The 24727-nt window shown below is 42.3% G+C and overlaps 1 protein-coding gene across 1 annotated transcript in view; it reads left to right on the forward strand.

The window, feature by feature from the left end:
• The window catches only part of SPATA5 (spermatogenesis associated 5), a 161926-nt gene that overhangs the window by 106331 nt on the left and 30868 nt on the right, over window positions 1-24727 (forward strand). The window contains 1 exon segment of the mRNA XM_009096324.4: window positions 22336-22500. Within this exon segment, the coding sequence (XP_009094572.3) occupies window positions 22336-22500 (165 nt within the window).

Here is a 24727-nt window from a genome sequence, read left to right on the forward strand (position 1 = left end):
GGCAGGGCAGTGCTCACGACTCCCCTGTGAGATTCCGCCTCCAGGGGGCGCCGTGGCGCAGCCGCGTCTCCCTCACGCGGGAATGGCGGCCGTGAAGCGGCTGCAGCGGGAACCTCAGAGACACGGCTGGCATTGGAGAGGGAGGCACCTCCTGTGGTGACGGACAAAATGTAACAGAAAAGTGCTCAGCCTTAGCAGGAGTCATGGAGGTCAGGTAGACACACAGCCCAAGGCAGTGGCAGCCAGCTCCTCCATAGCAGCTGCTGCCCACAGCCGGGAGCCATGCTCCCCGGAAAGGGGAAGGGGTCCTGGGTTTTCCCCTTAGCCACCCTGATGGATGGTGAGGGGCTTTTACAGTCAGATTGGATGTTAGTAAAGTTCAGCTGCTGCTCTGATGAGCAAAGCTCCTCTCAAGGTAGGAGAGGTCAGCAGGAGACAGAACCCCACAGTGGTGGCGGATTTTCCCCTCAGCGATCGCGGCCTGTCTCCCTTGGGATAGCGAGAGGGAGAGGAGCTGAGCCCTCACCCCCTGGCCGAAATCTCCCGGTGTCTTTGCCCTTCCAAAGAGAAAACTCCTCCAGGTAAGAGAGTAGCCAGCAGCACCCTTCCCACCTTGGCCATTTCTTTTCTCTCTTAAAGCCATTTCTCTTCTCTTAGTTGTTATTGTCTCTCAGCAACAAGTCGGACAAAATTCTGTCTTTCATTGGTAGTTTACCCTTATTTGTATGATGGGAGGTAATCTTTAATTTTCCTTCCTCTGAATGAAGCTCAGATTTTCAACTATCCCTTAATTTTATGTAATACCTTAATTTTATGCTATATGATTGCCTTCTTGGCAATAAAATCCTTCATACTGTACTGTATGGTAATTATTCTCCTTTGGAAGTCAGAGTGTTTTTATCTCATAATTGTCCCTCATTATCCAGGCCCTGCTGCAGGAGGAACTTCGTATTTCTGAGAAATATTTGGAGCCAGTTGGCAACTAAGGCACCCCAACATAGTTAGCAAAGAGAGCTGTGGCCTCACTTAGGCACGAGTGTGAGAGCCTACATGTAACTGGAAACATTTGTTTTCCTGCTGTTTGTGAAATTATTGCCAAGAGAGGAGCGTCAAACAATGCTGTGATGTCTTTTGATGTTTCTCCCTTGGTCTTAAATCAGGCTCTGATGTTAATTAGTTTGGTGAGGTGGGTTTGGCGTTTTTTTTAGTCATTTAATGATGAGTATTCTAGTATAAATAAAATCATTTTTTTTGCCTGCACCAAAATATTGCGGACTGGTGAGATGCTACTTGAGGATTAGAGAGGCTGTGTAAAAGCCAGGATTTTACACAAAAATTCAGTCAGTAACAGGCAGAACAAGTATGAGTACAAATTCTTTAGCAGCTTTAGGGTCTGCAGTTGCAACCAAATGTTGATAGGAGCTGAAAAGTTCTTTCAGTAGCTCCTAGAGAGCCGGGAGCCACCCAAGGCAAAAGGTTAACAGGTGGCACAGGGTTTGTAAAGCCCTACCAGCAAATATCTGTGTTCAGTAACTTGGGTTTATTCTGAATCTTTCAGTATTTCTTGATGCAGATTTCTCCCCATCCTTGGAGCACCCTTTGTTTTCACAGAGTTTTAGACTTTCTGTAGCCTAATATGGACTATTTGTGTTCAGTAGAATTTCTCTAAAAAAGCCACTAAGCAGAAAAGAATGGTCATTCCAGAAGACTGAACAATAATAACTTGAATAAATTTAGGAAAAAAAACCCCTTATGACAGCTTAATTATATACATTTATCTTATGACTACACAAAATTATATTCATTGTACTTCTGGACTATGATAATCTGTATTTTCATACAGAACATACCAGATAATTTAAAATACTGCACCTGTTTAATACCTGTTGTTACATTAGCATTTTGCCACTAGTCAGATCTTTTAAGTAGTGTTTGTTCTTAGTTATGCTGTTGATTATATATTATAATTCAATATCCAGAGGCCACAATAATTTTGTAGGCCAAGTGTTAAGGGATACACAAATAAGATGATAATTTTATTGGTGTAAAAGCACATCATGCTAAATGCTTCTGGGTTTTCTCACATTTTTACCTTGGGTTTGTAATAGTGTTGATGAGGGTAGAAATAAATTCCAACAGTGAAGAGGAAAAAAGGATTCATCTAAGCAAACCAAAGTGGTTTTTCATTTACTGTGAGGTTGGAACAGGCTGGCCAGGGAACTGGTGGATGTTCCATCCCTGGGAGTGCTCAAGGCCAGGCTGGATGGGGCTTGGAGCAACCTGGTCTGAGGAAAATGTCTCTGCCCATGGCAGGGGAGTTGGAACTACATGGTCTTTTAGGTCCCTTCCAACTCAAACTGTAATTCTATGATTTCCTTTATAGTCTTTTGCACTTTTATAGTCAATTAAAAGTTTAAAGGCAAAAATTATTTTATTTAGGTATCTTTTAATGAAAAAAGGAATTGGAGCTTGAACTGCCTTGACTATCGGTGGTGTGTGCAGTCATTAACTTCAAGACAAGCAACTGGAACCCCAGTTCACTGAGGTTCATTATCAGACACTTAAAATGTTCATGGTCATGACACAAGTCTGACTTACCCTCCTCTTACACAAGAAAACAAAACACTGGAATATTCTAAAGAGAAGTTTCTTTAGGCCTTGCTCTCACATAATTATGCCATTGCCTCTCACCCACAGAGAAAAAGACCCTAAATATTTTGTAGAAGTCTTTGATCCAAGTGAGTACATTCCTGGGGAGTGCTTTTTGGGTGTAGAAAAATTACTGATTTTATTTCTGAGTCAATCTATGAAGGTAAATCATTACCATCATTAATCAATTGAATATTTCAAGATCAAGTGTCTAGATGTTTGGCAGGGACAACATTTTGCTTTCATGGTGAGATTATGAATTTTGAGTGTTGCCCTTTTTGAAGCCTTCAGAAGCTTTTGCCTGTGTAATGCTGTTCTGAGACTGGAAGAGAAGAAGTGCCCTAAGTATAGCTAATTATTTACTTCCCTCATCAAAGGTAAGCAACACTTCTCCTTGGGGTGAGTATGTGAGTCACCACACTTAGCTGTATCTGCTCCCTTTCCCCTCTTAAATATTTTAAGTAGAGATAGTGGAATGTGAGCATGCTTCTGGAGCTATCAGAATGTCAATTTTCTGGGAAAAGAAATAAAATATACCTTAAAAGAAGCCACAGCTGATTCTGAAATTCTGAAATTGTCTTTGCTGGCAGGGTGGAATGGCACATCCATGCAGCCTGCCTTAGTCAAGCTGAAGTCCTAGATGCTTTTTAGAATTGTTCTGGGTGATCTAGATAGTGCTGTCTGTACTTCAAGTTGTCCAACTCTGTCAAATGGATTGGTTATAGGAATCTATAATGATGATTCTTGGACCATTGGGACTGTTGTCTGCTTCAGCCTTTCTGCATGTCAACAAAAACCACTTTTGTTTTTCTCAAGAAAAGCTGACAAGAGATTATCTCTCACCACAGTTGTTGGTTTTGCCCATACCAACATTGTTGGATTTTTTTACTTGGGTTGGTTTAGAAATTCTCTCACCCCTTGCACAGTATGCCTGTTGTAACTTCAAACTTTTCTTGTGTACCTTTTCTTACCTTTATGAAAGTTCTGTCCAGATTTGGGTAGATTTTACTTCTAGTAAACTTTCTTTTCTACACATGACAGAGTCTGACAGCTAAATTAAACAGTTGTCATTGGGTGTGATCCGTTCTGGTGTGGCTGACACTTTGGTTTTGTCACCCCCATCACTGAGAGGGTTGAAAGTTGAGAGTGGGGTGTAGGGGAAGCGTGGAGAGTGACAGCATCCCTGTAGTTGGGTATCAGGTGGCTGAACAAATTGGAGACAACTGATGTAAAGTCAAAACTGGGAAAATCAAGCAGATGGATCTTGTAAGGGGCACTTTAAATGTCACAGAGAATCTAGATTACTCTGCACACTTATGAAATCAAAACAGAGCTGTGAAACCCAAAGGCAGGGTATAATCTTCGTTTTCTTCTGCTGAGTGGCCCACCTAACAGACTGCTACTGCTTTATTAGTTCCAGTGGTAGATGTCTGTACTGATATTTCACATAAAAACTATATTATTTCATATGGTGAAAGGGGTTTTCTACTATGCTTCCTTTTCTAAAATGTCACATGGGAAAAAATCCCAAAAATAATGTTGTTTTCACCCAAACAATGTTCATACGAGGAATGGTTTTCCTTTCTCATAGTATAAAACAAGTTGGGTAATTCTGGAAAATATTGACCTAGATCTTTCATGTGAAAGAAAAAAAAAAAGGCAAAGGGAAAACCACAGAAATGAACAATATACTTAATTCCACATGGATCTCCTTTTGTATTTTTATATGTGAAATAGCATTATGGGCAATAGTAAATAGGCTTTTAATGTGCCAGGAATTTAGCCTCAGGTATTTGGCTGCCCTCCCACGTCCTGCTTCTACTGTTCTGTCAAACCACACAAGGATAGCCTGTCCCTGGATGCTGTGTGTGCATGATAGCAGAGACTCCAGGGTGACATGTTCAGGCAGTAGGGAAGGTTGGGCATATCCCCTGCAGGAGCTCTACGATGTGCTTATCAATTTAAAGAATAGGCATTCTTACTGTGTTCAGTCCTTCAGATTAATTTTCAGTAAAATATTAGCAAACAGTTTTCATGCTCAAAAAAATTATACAAGAATAATTTCTAAAATTGTTTGACGTTGGCTAGCCTGGTAGAAAAAGATACCTTTTGGAAGGTGCTGCAGTAGGTTAAAAAAAAAAAAAAAAAACAGAACCAAAACCTGATTTTTCTATGAATAATCTATGTTTCAGATTGGTTTCTTTTAACAGAAATTAGTGTTTTCTTTGGTAGCCAGTTGGGGTTTTTACAAGAGACATCTGGTCATGGGAGGATATACTTTGGTTTGGAAATGCTCTTGTTGTGCTTGCAGAACGTTTCCACCAAAGTCTATGGCATCCAGGCAGAGCCCAGGGAGATACCATATGACCTTTTCTGAGTCTTTAACTTGATTTTCTGACCCAAAAGTTTTTAGCCTAAAATTTTTCCCAGAAAATGAAGGGCTGCAAAACCTGTGCAGCTCTAGCTGCTGGTGTCATTCCAATTCACTGTCAAGCTCCAGTGCTGACTGGGGCAGTGCCTTCCAAGAGCTGCTTTTGTGTGTGAATCCTATTGACATCTTTGACTCTCTTGACTTACCTTAATGGAGAATACTCTGTCTTTCTGACTTCTTCTATTATCTTCCTCCTCCTATGTTTCTCCCACTTTCCTCTCATTCCTTCCTCTGTGGTCTGGCTCCAGCTCCAGGTGCTTTTCCTCTCTGCTAGAAATAATTAATGCTGGTTTAGTTTTTAGCTACAATTCCCTGGTAAAGAAGCTCTTTAACCTGGGCTTTAATTCCCTGGAGCAGGGTGGAGCCATCTGTAATCCTTGGGTGTTGATCACAGAGAGTTAGAGATAATTTCCAAAGCCTGGAATTCCTGGTTGGCCAGGAGGATTCAGTGAGGGGACAATGAGTAAGATTCAACCACCCAAGTTTTAGGATTTTGAGGTTATATAAATTTGCTGATTCATATGATGTGAAAGCCACTGGCCAGTGTTTAATTTCTGGGATCAGCCTCTGCTGCTGTAAATATTAACAGAGTGCCAGGAGAGAGGAGCTGCAGTAGTTTACAGCAGCAGGCTGGGGCTCTAATGTCTTAATAAATAAGTGTGCATTGTTACAGTGATTGTAATGTAATAAATGCAAGTGTGCATTGTTACAGTGATTCTCCCTTTGCTGGACTCATCAGTGAAGAATTTGGATAGGTAATGGAAGGGTACTGTAAATAATAATAATCCAGGCTCTCAAAAAAATATATTTCTAGTCTATTATAGAACTGACTGTGAGCACTCCAGCTGAGCTTGATGCGTAAAAACACAGTACGTTGTGATATGTAAACTATTTGTATTATTAAATCTCATTAAAATGATTGCTGCTGTGGAAGAGATTTTGTCTTCCAAAAAAAAACCCAAAACCCACGCATGATGCAGTTTCCTGTTAGAATAATGAAAGTTGTAGAGATTAACAGCTACTTTTCTACCATATACATTTAAAAATGCCACCTGAATTATATTCTCTCATCAGTTATAAATGGTATTTGAATAGCTTTTTTCTAGATGAATTGTCAGATTTTTAGAGCACACTGTTAATTCAGACTCATTTGGAGAGATTTTTCAAAAGCAGAGCGGGTATTTTAAGAGGATTAGAAAACAGTGTTTGGAAATCTGATCAGGTCTTCAATTCCATGGTTTTCTCTAAATCTTTTACAGCTGCTTGTAGCCTCTGCTAACTGATTTTCATTAGTTTTATTGCTCCAGTCCATTCCTGCCAAGTGTGCTGCAGACTCTGGTGTCGGTGGGGTGATTTGCAGGCAGAGATTCTGTGCGAGGGCCTTGTCAGTCTGGTTCCTGATAGGACCAGCTCCTCATTAAACTCCCCTAGGAACACTGCAGAATGAACTGCATGTACATTGCCCTGCAAATAATACATTGTAATTAATGTAAAATGACTCACAGAGAATAATTTTCTTTGATAATCATGCCATTATTTAACAATAATTCTTGTGGGTTTACTTTTAAGTAACTTCTCGTAAGGAGTGTATATGCCCACAGGTACTGTTTAAAAGCTAGTTGGGTAATTAAACATTTTTGCTGTAATTGTTACCTCTTACAGCTGCTTCACTGAAATTAATAAGAAAGAAAATCTGGAGAAAAAAACCAGCAGGAAATACATAATTAAGTCAGACTTTTTCCAATTTAAAAGAAAATACAAGTAGGAAGTAAAAGGAGCTGTCTCTGATACAACCTGGATGTGTCAAGTTTCTTTTCAGCAATATGAATAGTAACATCAGCTGCATGATGATAATTTACCATCCATTAGTATACCGTACTGAATTGAAATTTAGAAGGCTTTTTTTTTATTATTCCAGGCTTGCCAAGTTGTAATTAAAAAATGAGTGAGAAATCATCCTTCCTTTTGTTAAATTCAGGACAGTTTTGCAGTGATTATTGTAAAGGTGGTGGAAATTTTTTTTCTTTTATCTTTGCTCTCCTTGTCACTGACAGGGAAGGCAGGGATGTGGCTTGTTTCTGGCAGCCTGGCTGAGCTGGTTTGTGGATACAGAACTGAGAGGAGGGAAATGGACACTATGTGATGAAATCCCAGCAATTTGTGGACAGGTGAAGCCTGTGCTTGAGAGAGCTCTCAGAGCTCCCTGGATTTCTGCAGATAGAGTGTTTCCGTGTCAATGGCTGGCATTTTTGGCAGGCAGAGGACCAGGGATGCTTGCCTGGCAAAGCCCTGCAGTTCTGCACAGCTGTGACCAAGCAGGCTTTTGTCCATCCTAGGACTGCCTTAACGTAAGGAAATTAAATAAAATATCAAGGACTGTGCAACTCTGCATTATGGGAAAGGAATGGGAGGATCTTTCCTGTGAGCAGAGTGGGATGAAAAAGCAATTTTAACTGGGAGGTTCATTTCCACCCTCTCAGCCCCCCTGAAGTTTTTGTCTGTGGATGTTTGCACTCTCAGAGGGGCTAAAAAATGTCACATTGGCTAATAAATGTTCCAGGAATTTTGAAGCCCTGTGAGCTATGGAACCCTGATGTTGGGCTGTATGCAGATCTACCAGAAGTTAGGGTAAAACCTGCAGAGATTCTGAGTGCTGCTGTTGGAGACTGTCTGTGCTGCTGAGGGGGTCTCCAGCACAGATCTCGTCACCCATCTGTGTAGATTATTGTGGTCTGGCATTTTTTTGATTCACTTCCCTTTGAATGCTGGCAGTTCTGAAGTTACAGTTAAAGAATGGAAGGTTTCTGAGCTTTTAAACTCTGTTCTCTGTTATACAAGTGCTGGTTTTGAAATATGTGCCTGTGAAAAAGAGATGTTAAGTGTGTTTGCAAAGGGGGGGGGCGGGATTTGAATTGTGCATTAACTAAATTTTAACTTGCCTTAAGCAGATGGAAAGTTGTAGTTCTGTCAAAATCTGACAGTCATAATCCCCAGCTCTGTCCAGGGAGCAAGTTATTTCCACTTACATTTTATTTGTCTTCATTTTTGTGTTTAAAATGGAGTTTGATTCATTGTCAGCACCGTTTGTGACCATTTTGATGGTGCTCTTCATGAGAGAAGCTGACTTTCCTGGCACAGATTTCCCATAGAATAATTTTTGCATGCATGTGCTGTTGGTACAAAAAGATTATATCTTTGCATCCCCAGAAAGAACATAAAACTCTCGGTTTTTCCATCAGAGCATCTTGAGCAAAATGAGATTCTCTGTTTCCTCCTGCATATTCTGGCCTTCAGCCAAAGCATGGCTTTATGAATTCAGAAACTTAAAGAATGAATATAATTTTGAAAGCTAAATAATATGTGGGAGGAAATGTCGGTAGTTGTAAAGCTCTTGTGTTAGAAATGTAGCTATGTGAAGTAGGATTTTTTTTCCCTGAAATTCCTTTGATAAATCCTAACCCTAGAGCCCAAGAGTTGTCTCTATTCAAAGGGCAATTTGTATTTCCTCTTGGTTAGAGGGCAGCTTTGAATACTGATGGCCCTGTGAAGTAAGTTAGAGTAATTTAAATTTTAAATGTCTCATTGCCGTTCCTGCAATTTGCAAATGCTTTGGGAAGTTCCAGATCAATAGGAAATCGAGGTAGGTGTCTCCTTACAAGCCACATGGCCCTTGGGCAACATCAGGCTCTGGGCACACCATTCCTGCGCTGCATCCTGAACTGGGCTATTGTCTGTCTTAAGTGATAGTCGGGAGGAGTAATCAGATAGTTATGTTAAATTAACTACGTTTGAGTCTTCCTCTGAACAGTGATTAGAGCCCAAGATAAAGCTGGTGGTTCAAAGTGACTCCCTGGCAAGTCTCTTAAGCTTTGAGGATCAAACACTGCTGAATTCCGGGAAGACCTTAGCATGAACGCTGAAGATATTTCCTGTTTCCACGTTGCAATAACTTACCACTGAAATTCCGTAGGAAAAACACAACTTTTCCTTTAATTATGGGGCAATCGAGTCTTTTATCTAATATGCAGTTCCCAAGTGCTGAAGAGGGGGATTCTGTGACACTGGCAACAGGAGGATGGGAATGTAGCAAGCTGTTTACTCTTTTAGCTGACAAAATGTACAGCTCGGGTTATGGCAAGAACTTTTTTGTGCTTTGAAATTGCTTATGGTTTCCAAAATCTGCATTCTGGAAGAAGAGGCTTGTTCACTTAGGAAGCTCACACCTAGTTGGACACCTAAACTGAAGGGGAGTAAACCTCCCTCAACACTTCACAAGAAAACTTAGCTGAAGGAAAAAATTGACCTCAGGAGCTCAGTGTGGCTTCTCTTGGGCCTTTCTGCCTAACAGCTTCTTAGCTGGCACATGAATGCAGCTTTCCAGACAGCAAAGAACTAATAAATCATAGTTGGTTTATATATGTAAAAGTTGTTGAAATTATGCAAATTAACTGTTCAAACAGAACCTTTCAGGGGGAAAACCCAATTTCTGTGAGTTATACTACAAGTAAACGCAGTCTGAAATGAGATACGTGCTGACTGTATCAAAGGAGCATGAACAAGTGTTAAAAAGGTGATAGGAAAGCACTTTACCAGCATAGCTTATACCTCAGGAGACTTCCTCAGGAAATAAACTAAATATTTTCAACAAGAAGAGAAGGAAATAAGCAATGATAATATTAAACAGCTGAGTAGAGCCATGATCTCTAAATCTTGGCAAAGAAATAAGCTGTAAGTAGACCATCATAAAGCTCACAGTAGAGAGAGAAAAGCAACACAAAGGGAGAGCTGTAAATGAATATGGATCCAGAAAATGACCAAAAAAAAAAAAAAAAGAAGGTAAAGGTAACTGAATTTTTAGTTGTTAGAAAAGTGTAAGTAAGGAAAAAAAAACCAACAAAAAAGAAGAGCAGAAATTAAAGATGGCCTGAAGTGCTGTAGTACTTAATATGGTTCTGTGCTTTTTTTTGTTGCTGGAAGAGTCTTCTCCTCTGGTGTTTCAGGCAGGATAGAGGAATGAGTTGCAGTTCAGTAGAACATGAGTTGACCTTCAGTAGAAGGTCATAAGCTGACCAAATGTAATCATGAGCATAACTCAACTAAACCCTTATTTGAAACACCTCCCCCAGTGTTTTAAAATCTAGATTGTACTCATAGTTTTAGAGATATTTGAATCTGTCCATCAGGACTGGTACTGTAGCATGTTGAAATGATGGGGTTTGTCAAGAGAAGTTCATTGAGGCTTTAGGTCAAGGTGCAGCTTTGTTGATTAAGTACAGGTTGACTTGATGAATACTCATTTATGCAGACAAGTAGAGGTGCAATCTTTCACCCCTGCTGTTTGGAGCCACTGTTCATTTAAGTGGGAAAAAGTGGGAGATAAATAAGGTAACTCAGGTAGAACATACATTATGTTAGTTAACAAAAACCACAGCTGGGTTTTTTTCCAGCAGACACAGGCAAGAGAAAGGGGGAGAAAGAAAAGAAAAAAAGAGGTGAGTTAAAAATCAAATAGACTTAATGAGAACCACAGTAATTTTCAGCCCTTATAATGTGATGCAAAAACAAGCAAGATACAAACCAGGCATCTTCACTTTGCATGGTAGTAAAATGGGGATGGACAGGATGTCCAGAAGGAAATAGTGCAATATATCAGTGAGGCAGCAGCTGTATTTGTCCAGCATGAAGAAGATGTAGATGTTGATAATCCACAATTTAAAACTGATGTGGGAGTCTTCCACTGGAACTCTGTTTCCACCTTAACAGTTGGATGTGAAAGCTGGAAATCCACCAAAGGTACAGACAGACGTCTAAAAGCTTTTGAAATTAAATGCCTTGGGGAAATAGTAGGTATTAAATGGAATGAATTTATAACAAATACTGAGATTCGTCGGGGAGTTGAACAAGACTTAATCTCCTAAATTATCCAGAAATGAAGATGGAAATATCTAGGATATGTGGTAAGAATGAAGCCAGATCTGATGCCAGACTGTCTGCCATGGCAAGAATGCCTTCAGGCTGACTGTAGAACATGTAAAAGGGATTGACCAAAATAATTCCTCTATGGGAAAGTGCTTAGAGCCAGAAACATCACAGGTGGCTTCACAAAGTGGGGGACAGTCAAGGAGAAAACCAGATGGGCAACAATCACCAGGGTCCCACATTTGTTTGTTGGAACTCTTGGCAGCGTAGGGAGAAAATGTGAGTTGAGTGGCACCAAATGCTTTCCTCTAATATTTCGTGTCTGCTAGGGTTTATAAACACTTGGCAGACCTGCAGAATGCTTTCAGGACTTTTATCAGCACTTCTGCAGTCCTGATGAGCTGAAAGGACATATATTAACCCCAGAGTTGCAGCTCTCTCTGTCGTTTGCAACTGGCAGCTGCAGTGAGCTCTGTAATTTATGTAAACCCTGCACCACCCACAAGACTCCAAGATCAACACACAAAGTGGTTTCTGCCGGTATGAGGGAGAAAACCACCAGGTTGTCTTCCTGCATCCGGGTGGAGGAAGTCAGTGATTGTCTGCTTGCACTAATAAGAGGAGGCATGTCTGTGGGGCCTTTTCTCCAGGCAGAATGTCTTGGCTTCTGACCCAGCCAGTGCACTGCTGTTCTTAATTAGCCGTGTCTTGACTCCATTAACATCCTGGCATGCAGCTATCAGGGATTCTGGAGTCAGCCGTGCAGTTCTTCAGTGTTACCCACTCTTTGTCACTGGAACCCTGTCACCAGCTCTGTGGCACCAGCTGCAGCCTCAGTGACCACATGTGGCTGTTCCCAAAGTCTTTTTGCTCATCTGGACCTGAGAAAGTTCTTTAACTGCCTAAAGACTCATGCTGCATGTCTTCTGCCAGATGTTCTATGTCAAATAGTGCTTTACTACGTGAGCATCGCTTTGCAGGTGCTGGTTAGATGCTTCTTACCCACCTGTTTTGCTTTTTCTCCTCAATTTATAACTTAAACATGGGTTAAGAATGTACCTTTTGAAAGAAGGAAAGGGCTTCATTGTTGTTCAGACATGTACCCCTGGCAGAGTTGAAACGAGATGATCTTTAAGGTCCTTTCCAACCAACCATTCTGCAATTCTTCCACTACCAGGAAGTGAGTTAAAACCCATAGTGTGTCTTCTGGTTGTTCCTTTATCAAAAGCATCATTGACATCCTATAGACAGAGGCATCCTGTGCTGTTTGTTCTACTCAGCAGGCTCCTGCCTGGCCACCAGCTATGCCCTTGGCAGGGAGAAGGATCCCTTGGATCTCCCCGAGGCTGCCAGGTGTTCCCAAGTTTGTCTTAGTGTCTGTCTCAAATGGGTTTGGCACCTGCATTGTACCCGGTGCGTGTTAGTGTGAAAGGGCAGGAGGGCTGTGTCTCCCAAAGAGAGGGGTTTAAACCAGGATGTGTTTTTTTCACTCCCTGTTTGTTTGGAATATAGGCCTCAAGATGGGTTTGTAAAAGGCATAATCACCTTGGTGTTCAAGTACAGATGAGTGATATATTTTGTATAGTGGCTTTATTCTCTTTCTGAGTTGAATGACTTTTCCTTTAGATTACAGTTATTGTGACTGGTATCTACTTTATTGCTTTAAATGGTCTTCCAGAACCACAGTAGTAAAATAAGATCTTTCAAATAATGAAAACCAGAATTTTTTTTTTTCAGCCACAGTGCTGGCAGTAATGACGGATTGATTTCCTTTTGAAACTGTTTCTGAATTGTTTCCTTGATGTTGCTTACCTCTCTGCCGATTTGTTTCTTTAGAAGCAGCTGCTTTCACATATCTGGCTTGTTCTGAGAATATTTATTTTGCACTTTGTTTATCTGTAGTGTGTCTATCTGTAGTTTGACAGACAGGTCTGTAAGGTTTGGCACAAGCCAGGAAAAGTCATGAAGAATTTTGTGGTAGGGTGGTCACTGAAGTAACCAGGTGTAAGGAATACAGAAACTGGTGTGACAAAAGGTTATATAAAATGGATCATGCAGCTTTTAGAAATACATTATCTTGTCTGCAGCACAGTTTAACTTCTTGTCATACACTGAAGTATGCGGCCTCAAGAAGTGTTCAGAGCATGTCCTGTGGATGAATCCTAGGAAAACAGAAGGTAGGAGATGAAAAGCTGTTGCAAGACAGGTCCTGATGGAACTGACCTGCTGTTGGTTTTTGTCATTTGAGGCTAAGTTGTCTCTCAGAAAAGCATCTCATCCCATGCTGGTAATTTAATCAGTCAGAGCACTGGTAATATAAAGGTAAAGCTTATGTATGGAAAATAGTGTATTATGTGGTAGATCATTGTTGCAGTGTTTGAAAGCTTCTGAAGAGATTTGTGCTCTTTTGGCAGGGGTTCAAAATTCTCTTTCCTACAAGGAACAGGTTCGGTGGTTTGTTTTTTCTCTAACATGTCATTTTGAGGTTGCATGGTAACATCTGTCAGAGCTATGCTAACCTCTGTCATCCAGCTGTTATAATTGTGGTATTTTCCTTCCTTTTCCTTCTCTTTCCTCTCCTTTCTGCTTTCCCTTTCTCCCCCCTCAGAAAAAAAAAAAGAAAAAAAAAAGTAAAAAACCCTGCAATGAAAACCACCTCCTTTTATACTGAAACTTCAGGTGGAATGAAGTGGTTATAAAAGCATCTGTCAACACAGGAATGGTTTGCCAAGCCAAGTATTTGGATTGGAAGTCATGCCTTCCCAACTGCTTGAAAACAGGAAGTATCTCTGTTAAGTGATGGATAGCTCTACTTTGCTGAGAGGAAGAAAAGGCTTTTTTTCTTTTTTCTTTTTTTTTTCCTTTCTTTTTTGCCTCTGGGCCAACAAATGAGTTCTGCAGTTGTTCCATGTATGTAAAGAAAGATTCCTGTGGAAATGTAGCTATGGGTGCACACATCTGTGTGTATGTGTGTAGATAGATATGTGTATATATTTGTGTGTGTGTGTGTATTAATATACAAGTGAAAAAAAAATACAAAACTCAAAACCAACAATACACTTGGTACATGATTGGTCCCTGTCAGAAGCCAGCCCAGGCACATCTTATCCCAGTGATTCCTGTAAAGCTCTCAAAATCTGTCAGAAACAGCCTGCAGGATTGCAACGGCTCCTGGGTGATTAATTGCCAAAAGAGTCTGGTTCCAGGTTCCATTACATGTAATTGTTATCTTTTTCTAAAGGGGTTCTTTCATTAAACCCCCACTCACCCCCACCCACCCCTCCCCAAAAAAAAAATAAAGGGGGGGAAAGGAAGAAAAGAGCTGACATTCCTGAGGTTTTGCACCTCTTAGACAGGAGCATAGAGGACTCTCTTATGTAAACATACACTGAAGAGGGTGTGTTATGTTGTTTATTAGCTGATGATAGATTTTTTTTCCCCTTCACTTAATTTTAACTTTACTAAAAATCATTTTATTGGAAATGGGGGAGAAAAGGCTGCCTGAAGTGGGCATCTTCCAGTGTCTTCTCCACATTAAAATCTCACTGTGAGACCCAGGAAGTGGCAAAGGATTAGGTTGTTCCTGCTCATTGCTAAAGTTGCAGGAAAACAGATGGAAACTGGACATCCTCTGTGTCATTGTGGTAAAACTGCTCAGACTGGACATGGGGAGAGGACAAAACCTTGTGTCTGACACCTGCTTTGCAAAGGAAATTTGTGGCTTTAAAACATGTGGTTGAGTGTCCTGAAGGTACGGTCAGATTATGAAGAATAAATTGCTTTTTCTGAGGCCATGTTGACAAAGCAGGGGGGATTGAGAGCCTGATTCCCTGGTGGTGCCTCAGTGGGTTTGAACACGTAATTTGGAGCTGAATTTCTGTGGTGCCAAACTGGATTTGTATCAGCATGGTTGCTTGGGTTTGCACTGCTTTTACTGCATTGAAAATGGACCGTGTTTCTGACAGGTTTAGACTTTTATAGATGGAGGCCTGGGCAAAGCTTGGCTCCCAGTGAGCACTACAGTGATTTGTGCCAACTGGCCAATTTAACTGTTTGAAATATCAGATGGAGAAAAAAAGCATGGAGATACTGGTTCTGCAGCTGCAGAGTTTGTGTCTGCAGATGTTTCTGCCAAGAGAAATGGTTGAAATTCAGGTTCTCGAGATATTTTAATCCTATCTGAACAAAACTACATAAAAACGTGCCCTGGTATTGTCTGCATGGGCCAAGGAGCACATTGTTCCTCAGAGTTGTGTTTGCACGGTCACATTGCAGCAGAACAAGTCTCCTCAAGTCTCCTTTCTCCACGATTCCCTGTCAATTGGCTGTATCAATCAAATTCTGCCAGTGGGAGGATGGTGATGTGCAGTGGTCAGGGCACTGCTGTTAGTCTGGTTAAAAAGATGAGAATGTTTTGTGGCATCCAGCTTTGTACAGGTTTGGAAAGCCAAGCCTGGCCTTCCTTAGAGGCTTTTGAGGCTTGATATGCTTTAACATCAACTCTGGAAATTTTTGCTTTCTTGAAGCACTTAAAGCACTGCCTATTTGTAATTATTGAAGTTACACTCATATCTGTTTTAAATCACTACCTTTAGTGGAAATGACTGGGTGCTGTAAAACATGCAGAAGCAGGGCATGTTGTTCCAGCAGGTGATGACAGTGGTTTCAATTGATTCAAGGCAGTTCTTCCCCCAGGTTTCATCTTGTAAGGAAGGATGATCTTGCTGTGTTCCTGCACATTGCAGGGTAAACTGTTTTGCTGTATGTAATAGCCAAGAGACTGATCTGCAGTGCTGGCTGAAGGTATTAGTCATGTGGGTAGCCAGCAAAGAGAGCAGTTCCAGAGGACACGTGGAATTACATGGAGAAGTTTCCCTCTGTTGATGTGACAAACTGGAAGCAGGTGTGAATTAGGTTGAAGGGAAAAGATTAACTGAAGACGTATACCTGGAGGATGGGCAGAGGAGTAGCTGCTACACAGGCAGGGGCATCTGAGGGACAGATCATGTTCTTATTTTGGAGATGGTTCACTCTCTGTATCTCTTCATCTTGCTTTGGACTGGGATCACCTCAGCTGTCTCCCAGTTGGAGTTGGTTTGCTGTTTGCCAGGGTATCAAAGTAGAGATTTGCTCCCTGCCTTTAATTCACGCTCCTGCTGAATGCCTGAGCGGAGGGTTCCTGCCGCACGGCTGCCGCTCGGTAGCATGTTCCTGCTGAACACCTGCTGTCAAACTATCATGTCCTTTCTTGTCAACTTGCACAACAATCCAGGTCTTGAGCAAGACTGACACCATGGAATGGCTGTGCAGCCTGGCTTGTATAAATCTGTGTGCAAAGCGAAGCCTTTGCATAGGGAACTGCAACATTTTCTAGGAGCTGGCCTCTAATAATATTTGACTAAATTCTGTTAGCAAATGCATTTTATGGAGTAGTGGATGCACCGTAGGTTACGGAACCAAAGTGCTCCACCCTGAGAGGAGTAGTAGATGTTGTGTAATGACAGCAGAGAGTAATCTGCACAGATCTTGGGAGATGTACAAGGGTGGTGACCAGCAAAAAAAAGTCATCAAAGAAGGTTAGAGATGTTGGCATGTGCTGAGGGCGGTGACAGACGTTGGCACAGAAGGAAGAAAGTGGGGAGGTGGAGGAGTGTGAGGAAAGGGGCTCTTGGCAGGAACAAAGCAGTATTGCTTGACTCGGGAGCCTGTAATTACAAGACTCCAGCCTTGTGACACAGTGAATAAGTGTGTCACCTGGAACAGAGGAATTTGGAGTTGCCTCCTGAAGCAGCTAGTGCCAGATGGAGCGGAAGTAAAAACCTTGTGGGAGAATAAAATTTAGTCTCCACTGCACTATGGTTTTAAAGTCTTTAATGGTAATACTCCCATGTGTCTTCTCCCCTCAGCACCTTCTGTTAATTTTGGTAATTAAGCCATGGCTGCAAAAAAGCCTCCAGTAATCTCTCAGACAGGATGGATGAGCTTCCTGTACTTGAAACTTTCAAAGATCCTAAAATGCCTGGCACTTCCTGATCTGTTGGGCTGGGAGCATGACCTGCCCTGGCACAGAGTGAGAACGAAAACAACAGGCACTAAGGTGAGCCTCAAAAGAGTAGGGGAAGCACCTTGATGGGAGCTGCCTTCCCTCCTGCCAGAGGTAAATGATGGCACAAGAAGGCCTTAACACTTCCCACACTTGCAATGCATCTGTCCTGACATGTGGGCAAAACCATGGAAAACATCTCACAAACAGCTACTGCTTGCACAGACTGCAGGAAGGCTGTGATGGGGTGGTGAGGCCCTGGCACAGGCTTCCTAGAGAAGCTGTGCATTCCCCATGCCTGGATGTGTTCCAAGCCAGGCTGGATGGGACTTGAAGCTACCTGGTCTAGTAGAAGGTGTCCCTGCCTATGGCAGAACTGGATGATCTTTAAGGTCCTTTCCAATCCAGGCCATTCTTTGATTCTATGATTCTATTTCTTTAAAATGACTTAGAAATGTTCAAATACTGTAATGGTGGAAGTTAAAAAAATTGCCTTGCCCAATGAGGTTACAAGATATAGAGCATCTCTTGTATTGAGGAGTCCATGTAAGTAGGAGCCCTGACCACAGTTCATAAATAGCAATTGTTAATCTAAATTGGAAGGATTGAGTTACAAAGGAACTATTCCCAGTCCTCTCATTTTCATCAGTGATCTAATCCCAACAGACTCCAGAGGCGAAATTAAACTTTTAGTTGCCTTTTTTTAGGTTTCACATTAAAAGCAATGCATTTGCTTGAAAGGAAACATTTTAGGTTTCACATTAAAAGCAATGCATTTGCTTGAAAAATTTAGTATAAAAATGTGTTCCTACTTGTGGAGATTAATTGCAGCAGAGAATATGCAGTAACACTGATTCTCCAGATGAGCTTGTCTTCTCTACCTCCTCACCTCAATATGCCACTTTCTGCTTGGGAGTTTTTAAGTTTTATTTATTTTTGCTAAAGGTAGGTTACCCTCTTGCAGAGCTCACGTGTGAGTTTTTTGTTTTAAGATGTGATTAAGAATGCTTTTGATGAATTAAGCATGGCTGCTGGATTCCTATCAGTAGGAAAATAATTTTTTTTTCCTGTCCCATAGAGAGCTCAGCTAGTTATGCTTCTGCCATTGTTGTAGTTCTGCATTCTGTGACAGTGTGATTTTTAAAATGGCCAAGTAACCTTTGACAAAGCTAACTAAAGATAGATGCTTTAAAAAAAAAAGGGAAAGAGGAGGAAGAAAATTGGCAAAGCCCTAAGGTTAAATCTGGTCTGCTCTTAACAGGAGCCACAAATATTTTCCAGGCTTTACCTATTAATGTTTTCTTTCCTGAAATAATTGTCTTCATAATTGCACACAAAATACATGTTTTTGACCTAGCTATCTTTTCCAATGGTATATTTTGAGGAAATACTCAATTTTAATTACAAGAAAATGAAACATTTCTTTTTGAAAGGGCAGCAATTTCTCCTTAAAAAACTGTGGTTTTGCTGTTGATGATACTCTATATTACATGGGAACTATCCCACTTTCCTAGTCTTCCCCAGAGGAGCATTGTATCTGTGTACCACTCATAACCTTTCAGTGCATGAGCACTTGCATAACTGTTGTGGTAACAACAACAACAACAATCACATAAACCTGCAGAAGAATTGCTCAGTGGTACGAAGTATTCTGGGTTTGAACTATTCTGGTTTCTATCAAAACCCCAATTACTTAATTTTGTGCCCTTCCTGGTTGGAGTAAATTATGCAGCCCTCACATCTTGACATCAGTGAATTATGTAGCTCTGTGCACACAGGAATTAATTTTGGCCCCATCAGCTTCCCACCTCCTGTGTGCTGCTCTCCCCGAATCGGGTTTGTATCTCCCAGTCGCCAGCAGTTCATCTCATGCTCCCGGCAGCTGCATCTGCCCAGGCCTGCAGCCCCACTTCAACTCTTCACCCTCCCCCTCCTGCCTCTGCTCCTGCTGAATCCCTCCTCCTCTGGCTCCATGGCTTGGATCCATCCTCCTGCTGAATCCCTCCTCCTGCTCCACAGCATGGATCCATCTTCATGCCTTGCCAGGTCGTCACCACCTAATCCTGTTGCACACAGCCCAGGGCAGTGGGGCTGGCCCAGAGGTGATCTGGCTGTCCTTATTGCTCTCCTCCCCATTTTCAAAGTGCATGTTGCAAGATTGAGGCTCCATCTTCTGGAATGGCCTGTGAAAGTCATGGTGTGCTTGGAGCAGCCATCTCCAAATCCCTACCTGTGGTGAAGGCTGGATCACACTGAGATCATCCCACTGAGAAAAGCAGAAGCTTCTAGGTCTATACAAAAACTGGTGTTGAGGAGAAAGGAGGTGCTAAAAATCAGCAAAATCCGCCCTGCTGGTTAGCATGACCTGGGCCTTGGGCTTGAAGTGCTGCAGGTGCCCACATCATGTGCCCCAGCAGGCTTCCCTAAGCAACCCAGAAGAGTTCATTTCTCTCCAGTGAACAAAGACATCATGAGGGATGTCTTGTTCCCTTACTTCCAGCCTCTGCGTGCAGCTTGGTTCTGAATTCTGAGTTATTTTGGCCAGAAAGAAAAAGCATCTCTGTGAGAAGTGTGCGGAGTTGAAAAGCCTGGGAGGGCAGCGTGATGTCCTGCAAACAAGAGAGGCCTTGACTTGCTGTTGTGTTCTGAGCATCCAGCAGCAGAGCAGCCCTGCAGCCCACCCCTGCCCCTCACCAGGCCTTTTCCTCCAGGGACACCAGATAGGTCAAAGAAGGCCCCTTCCTCACCCTCTCCTGCTGATTTTAGTTCCTCAGGAACATGCAGAGGGGGAGCCTGGTGGCTTGCCAAGGTGGTGGCAGCAGAGCCAGGAGCAGTCAGGCTGTGCCCAGGGTCTCCCAGGGTCACCATGTTGGGAAGGCTGGTGGAGACCAGCTCTCAGTTCAATCTGCTTTTGTCTGCAGGGGCTGGAGGGAGCCTGACTCTTGTCTCAAGCTGAGGTTATAGAATATTTTCTTTTTGTCTGTGTTGATATTGCCAGCGTGCACTGCTACAACTGACTTGTGCTTTTTTTGTGCAGTTCCCAGCACATCTGGTCGCCTTGGATAGGGTCCCTGGGCCTGCTTGTAGCAAAAAAGTAATGATAGCATGCTTAAAACTTGGGCCATCAACTACCAACATATGTAAAACACAAAGTACTGGGGACAAACTGGAGGAAACACAGATTTTAATCACTGACCAGAAAAAAATATGTTCACTGTGTTAGATCTGCAGTTGTGCTTTTTGTGTCCTGGAACTGAGAGCCAGGCAATGGGGTGCTTGCTCCCAGCTGATTGGCATTGAGCATTTTCCCTGTCCCACCTGCACCACAGCCCTGGTCACTCATCACTGGGAAGTTACACTGGCTCTAGAAGATATTCAAATTATCTGAGTGTCCTGATGAAACCTGCCTTGGTTTGAAAGAGGCACCACTGTACTCTCGTGAACATTTCTTGTTTCTTCTAAATAATAGAATTAGCTATGGGCATTTCCTTAAGAGCATGCAGAACACAATTGCAGTTTAATTCCACTCCTTCCAAGCCTAGTCTTGAAACATGCAAATTTCTCTTTCAAGTGTGTTGGCAAAAAATGGCAACATCCTGATGAACACACACGATTTAGACACTGAATTATACGCTGGTCAAGACATTGTCAGTGAGCTGAGTTCTTGGGTGGGTTCATCAGGAGTGGAAAACAGCAGTCTGCTGAGCAAATATCAGTGGACATTGTTTCTTGCTCTCTTTTGTAGGGACGCAGCCTTGGCCACTGCAGACACAGGGTGCTGGGCTGGGTATTGACTTGTGGGCTTCCCAGCTTTGCTCTGTCCTTGCACAGCTCCATGGAGCACCACAGGACCGTGCATTTTCTGCTGAGCATTTTCATGTTTTGTTTTAAAAATAACGAGATGTCTCTTAACATTCAGGATACATTTTTCTACTCTGAAGCACCACAACAGTCTTTTTAAAGAAACTCTAGGAAGGGTGTTAACTTGATCAATGCTGTGCAGGAAGGAAAGCTCTTTCCTACTGTTTTTTCAGCATGACTTTCACTGACATGATCAGGCTGGGAAAAGACTTATTGGCTGACAGCCCAGGACAGCCATGCAATATCTCTAGTCATCTGGAACTCAAACTAGTCTACCCAAGGGAGAACCATAACATAAAAACAATTTAGGTTACACGCTGAATCTTATAAACATTGTTCTGTTTCTAAAAAATAGTTTAAATACTATTTATATGCATTTGCTGTGTATGGGATTATTGTATTTCGCTTTTCTTTTTTCCAAATGTTAAGCAAGAAAGGCTCGAGGGTTTTTATTTTTTTTTACTGTAGATGGTTTTCAAAACTCTTGGAGATTTTTTATAAACATAGGGAAATGAGCTTCCTCCCTTCCCATAAATTTAAGAGCTTGGCTTTTCCTCTATATTGGGTATGATTGTTTTATATATAGATAAAGTTTACTTTTTGACCCTGTCCAGAAAGATGTTTGAAGGGGAGCTTCCAGAGGCCCAGTGGTCTCCTTCCAGCTCAGGACTTTCACCAGACCAGATCAGAGAGAGCTTGGCTTCCTCTGCTGAGCCATAAAACCCCCAAAGGCAGAATTTCCACAGCCTCCCCAATAACCTGCTCTGAGGCTGTGATTCTCTTCTATAAGTTTGTTCATCCCATCCAGTCTGAACCCTCCGTGCTGCCCGTTGTGGGCATTGTCCCATCTTACATTTTCTGTCTCTGTTTGCTCTGCCACCCTCCCACCTCAGTATAAACTGGACACCCAAAGGTCATGCTACATGTGTTTGCAAGGCCAAACACATGTAGCATGAAGCTATGCATCACTGGCCTCTCTCTGCTGTTATCTTGTTTTGCATAAAAAACCTCACCAGAGTGATCTGCTTGTCTGCAAGCATGTGCAGCTCTAATAATGTGGGATAAAGCAACGTGGATCCACAATGTAAGATTCACTCCAGCAAAACCTTTCTTTTCTCCGCTTGTTGTCTTGTTGGAAGAGCTGAACTCGGGATGTGTCAATTGCCACCTGTCCTTCTGCCAAGTCCAAACATTCCAGCACACCTTGCAACAAGTCTAGAAGTATTGTTTTAGGAAAATGAATGTGGTTCTTTATGATTCCTTTTTTCCATAAACTGGTATTTCACAAGCTGAGTAGCCTTACTGTCATTTCTTGTGCAGGTTCACACTTTGGTTTAAACCATTGCTTATTTGGTGGTGGTGTTGTTTTTGGGCTGTGGTTGCTTTACTTCCTTGATGTGCTGTAACTTTTGCTGTGACGGTTTCATTGCAGGCCCTGCTGAGGCCGGGGCGAATAGACAGAATTATCTACGTGCCACTGCCAGATGCAGCCACTCGCACGGAAATCTTCAGGCTTCATTTCCAGTCCATGCCAGTCAGCGATGAAGTCTGCTTGGCCGAGCTCGTGGAGCGCACGCAGAAGTACTCGGGAGCCGAGGTAAAACTTCCTGGAGTCGGTGCACAAAGGGTGTTTAAAGTTGAACTCAAATGTCCCTTGAGCTTTCTCGGAGTGCTGGTGGGAATTATGAAAGGAAATATTTCAGATGTTCCTGTGTTTTTGCAATCTGGGGCTTTTTTACTTCAAGGTCCCCATCAGAGGAGTAGTGCCAGGGGAAGGGTCTCTTTCAGGGTGAGCCTTCAAACAGCTGCAGGCAGCCTCAATAAGGGTGTGCTGTCAGGACTGGAGGGAGGTGGAGGCAAGCTCTCCCAGACTTCCCAGACAGTTCTCCCACATCTCCAGGAATCTTTTGAGTGCAGGATTGTGACTGAGAGACTCAGGAGGTGAGAGGAGAGACGAAGGTAAGAAACAATGCAGGGGAATTGCAAAGGAGTTGCTTTGAATCTTGTATTTTCCTATTCCATATAATCAAGACTTTACAGCAGCACTTATTGTTATAGCTCATTGCTATTGTTTAGCTCCTGACAGTGGATGTCAGACAATTATTTCCTGTCCTGGGCAGAAGGAGAAACTTTTTCAGATGCTGCTGCCTGGCAGTTATACTAAATATCAGTACATTAGTGGTCACCATTCTACTCCCTGAATGTTATTCATGTCAGTGTCTCATGAAAGGATATTTCGTTCTTTCCTCATTTTAATTAATTGAGAGTAATTATATTAATTCAAAAATTCCAAGAATGTTAATAAGGTTGCCAAGTTGAGCTCTTGAAAGGTATGAAATACCAGAATTTCCACCTTGCCAGCCCTAGAGTCTGCATTATCACACCATCTAATTACATAGCCACCTTCTGCTTTTTCCATAGCAGAGTGGAAAATGTGCTGTGCTTGCCTTGGCTCTCCATCTTTCTGTGTGCTGTTTACAAGGGCAGGGAAATAAGCTAAACTTTTGTCTTGGGTGATTGTGGAGGATTTGTGTGATTGCTTGAAGGCCCTTCTCAAAGGACTGGTGGTGCTTCCAGGCCAAGCTTCTTCTCATTTAGCTATCACTTTCCAGCTGGTGGGCTGGAAAATGTTGTGCTGCCTGCTCATAACTTCTGGCTGGTGTGGGCACTGCTGTGTGTGCTGTGGGGTCATTTTGGGAAGCTGTGTCACAGCAGACACCAAAGCCAAACCCGTGAGAGATTTCCTCCTCCACAGGACAGGGCAGACTACACTCTGGGAATGAATGAATGATTGGAAGCTGTGTGGTGAGCAGAGCTGGTTTGTGTAGCACATCTCTCTGCCCAGAATGTGGGTTCTCACAATGAAAAAAAAAGGCAACAATGAAAAGGATTTCATGCTTAAATGTTGGGCTGGAAGACTGTCACAGCTTTACTGCTTCCACGTTTTGGAGCAGTGACCTGTAACAGTGTTATGTTTGTATTTGGGGGACAGTGACACAACTTGGGAAAATTTATCTGCCTCTGGCTGAGTTACAAGCCTCCAAAAACATAAATATAAACATCTCCTCTGTTGCATATGGCAACTGTCGCCTTACCAGGCAACAACTGCAGTGCTTGTATTTTAGAAATTCCAAGCATATGGGGATTTCCTTTGGATCTGGATCAGCTGAAAAGCTAGTGGTGAATTCCAGTGCCTCGTTGATAATGAGTCACAAATGTCTTGGTGCTGGCTTTGTGCAGAATCAAAAATAAGTTAATGGGTCATTGAGTACAGCTACAGACTGGTTGCAGGGAAAAAAAGAAAAGCTGCCTGTTTCTAATATGGCATTTCTCACGAATTTCCTTCTTTTGCATCATGCAAAGTATTTTAATAACTGGGATGTAAAGAGTAAATACAGAAAAAGCCTCAGTCAGGGTTCCTTGGAAGAATATATAAAGTCTTGATAGTTGGCACACACAGTGGCCAGTTTCATTAAAGCCTTTTCTTCCCAGTGTCTCCAGCTTCCCAGCTTTACAAATAGTTTCCGCTGCTGAATGGCAAGTTCCCATTCCACTGTTCTAGCCTTTGTTCCGAGAAAGAAATGGAAAATGCCTGGTTTTGTGACTAGAAGATGCTGTATGAATAGGGAGCTGCGTGTAAAGATGCGTTGAATCATCCTGACATGAGCTGAATAAACAGCCAGGAAAGTGGATAGTTCAGTGTGCTTCCAACTTGGCCCCTTTTCAGATCAGATACTTGTGTATTTTTGCCTGTCATTGCTTATGACCAGTTATCTCTGTTCACCTGCTGGATGTACGTTTCTCTTAATGACTACCTTTAAAGA

This window comes from Serinus canaria, chromosome 4 (genome assembly GCF_022539315.1).
Source record: "Serinus canaria isolate serCan28SL12 chromosome 4, serCan2020, whole genome shotgun sequence".
NCBI lineage: Eukaryota > Metazoa > Chordata > Aves > Passeriformes > Fringillidae > Serinus > Serinus canaria.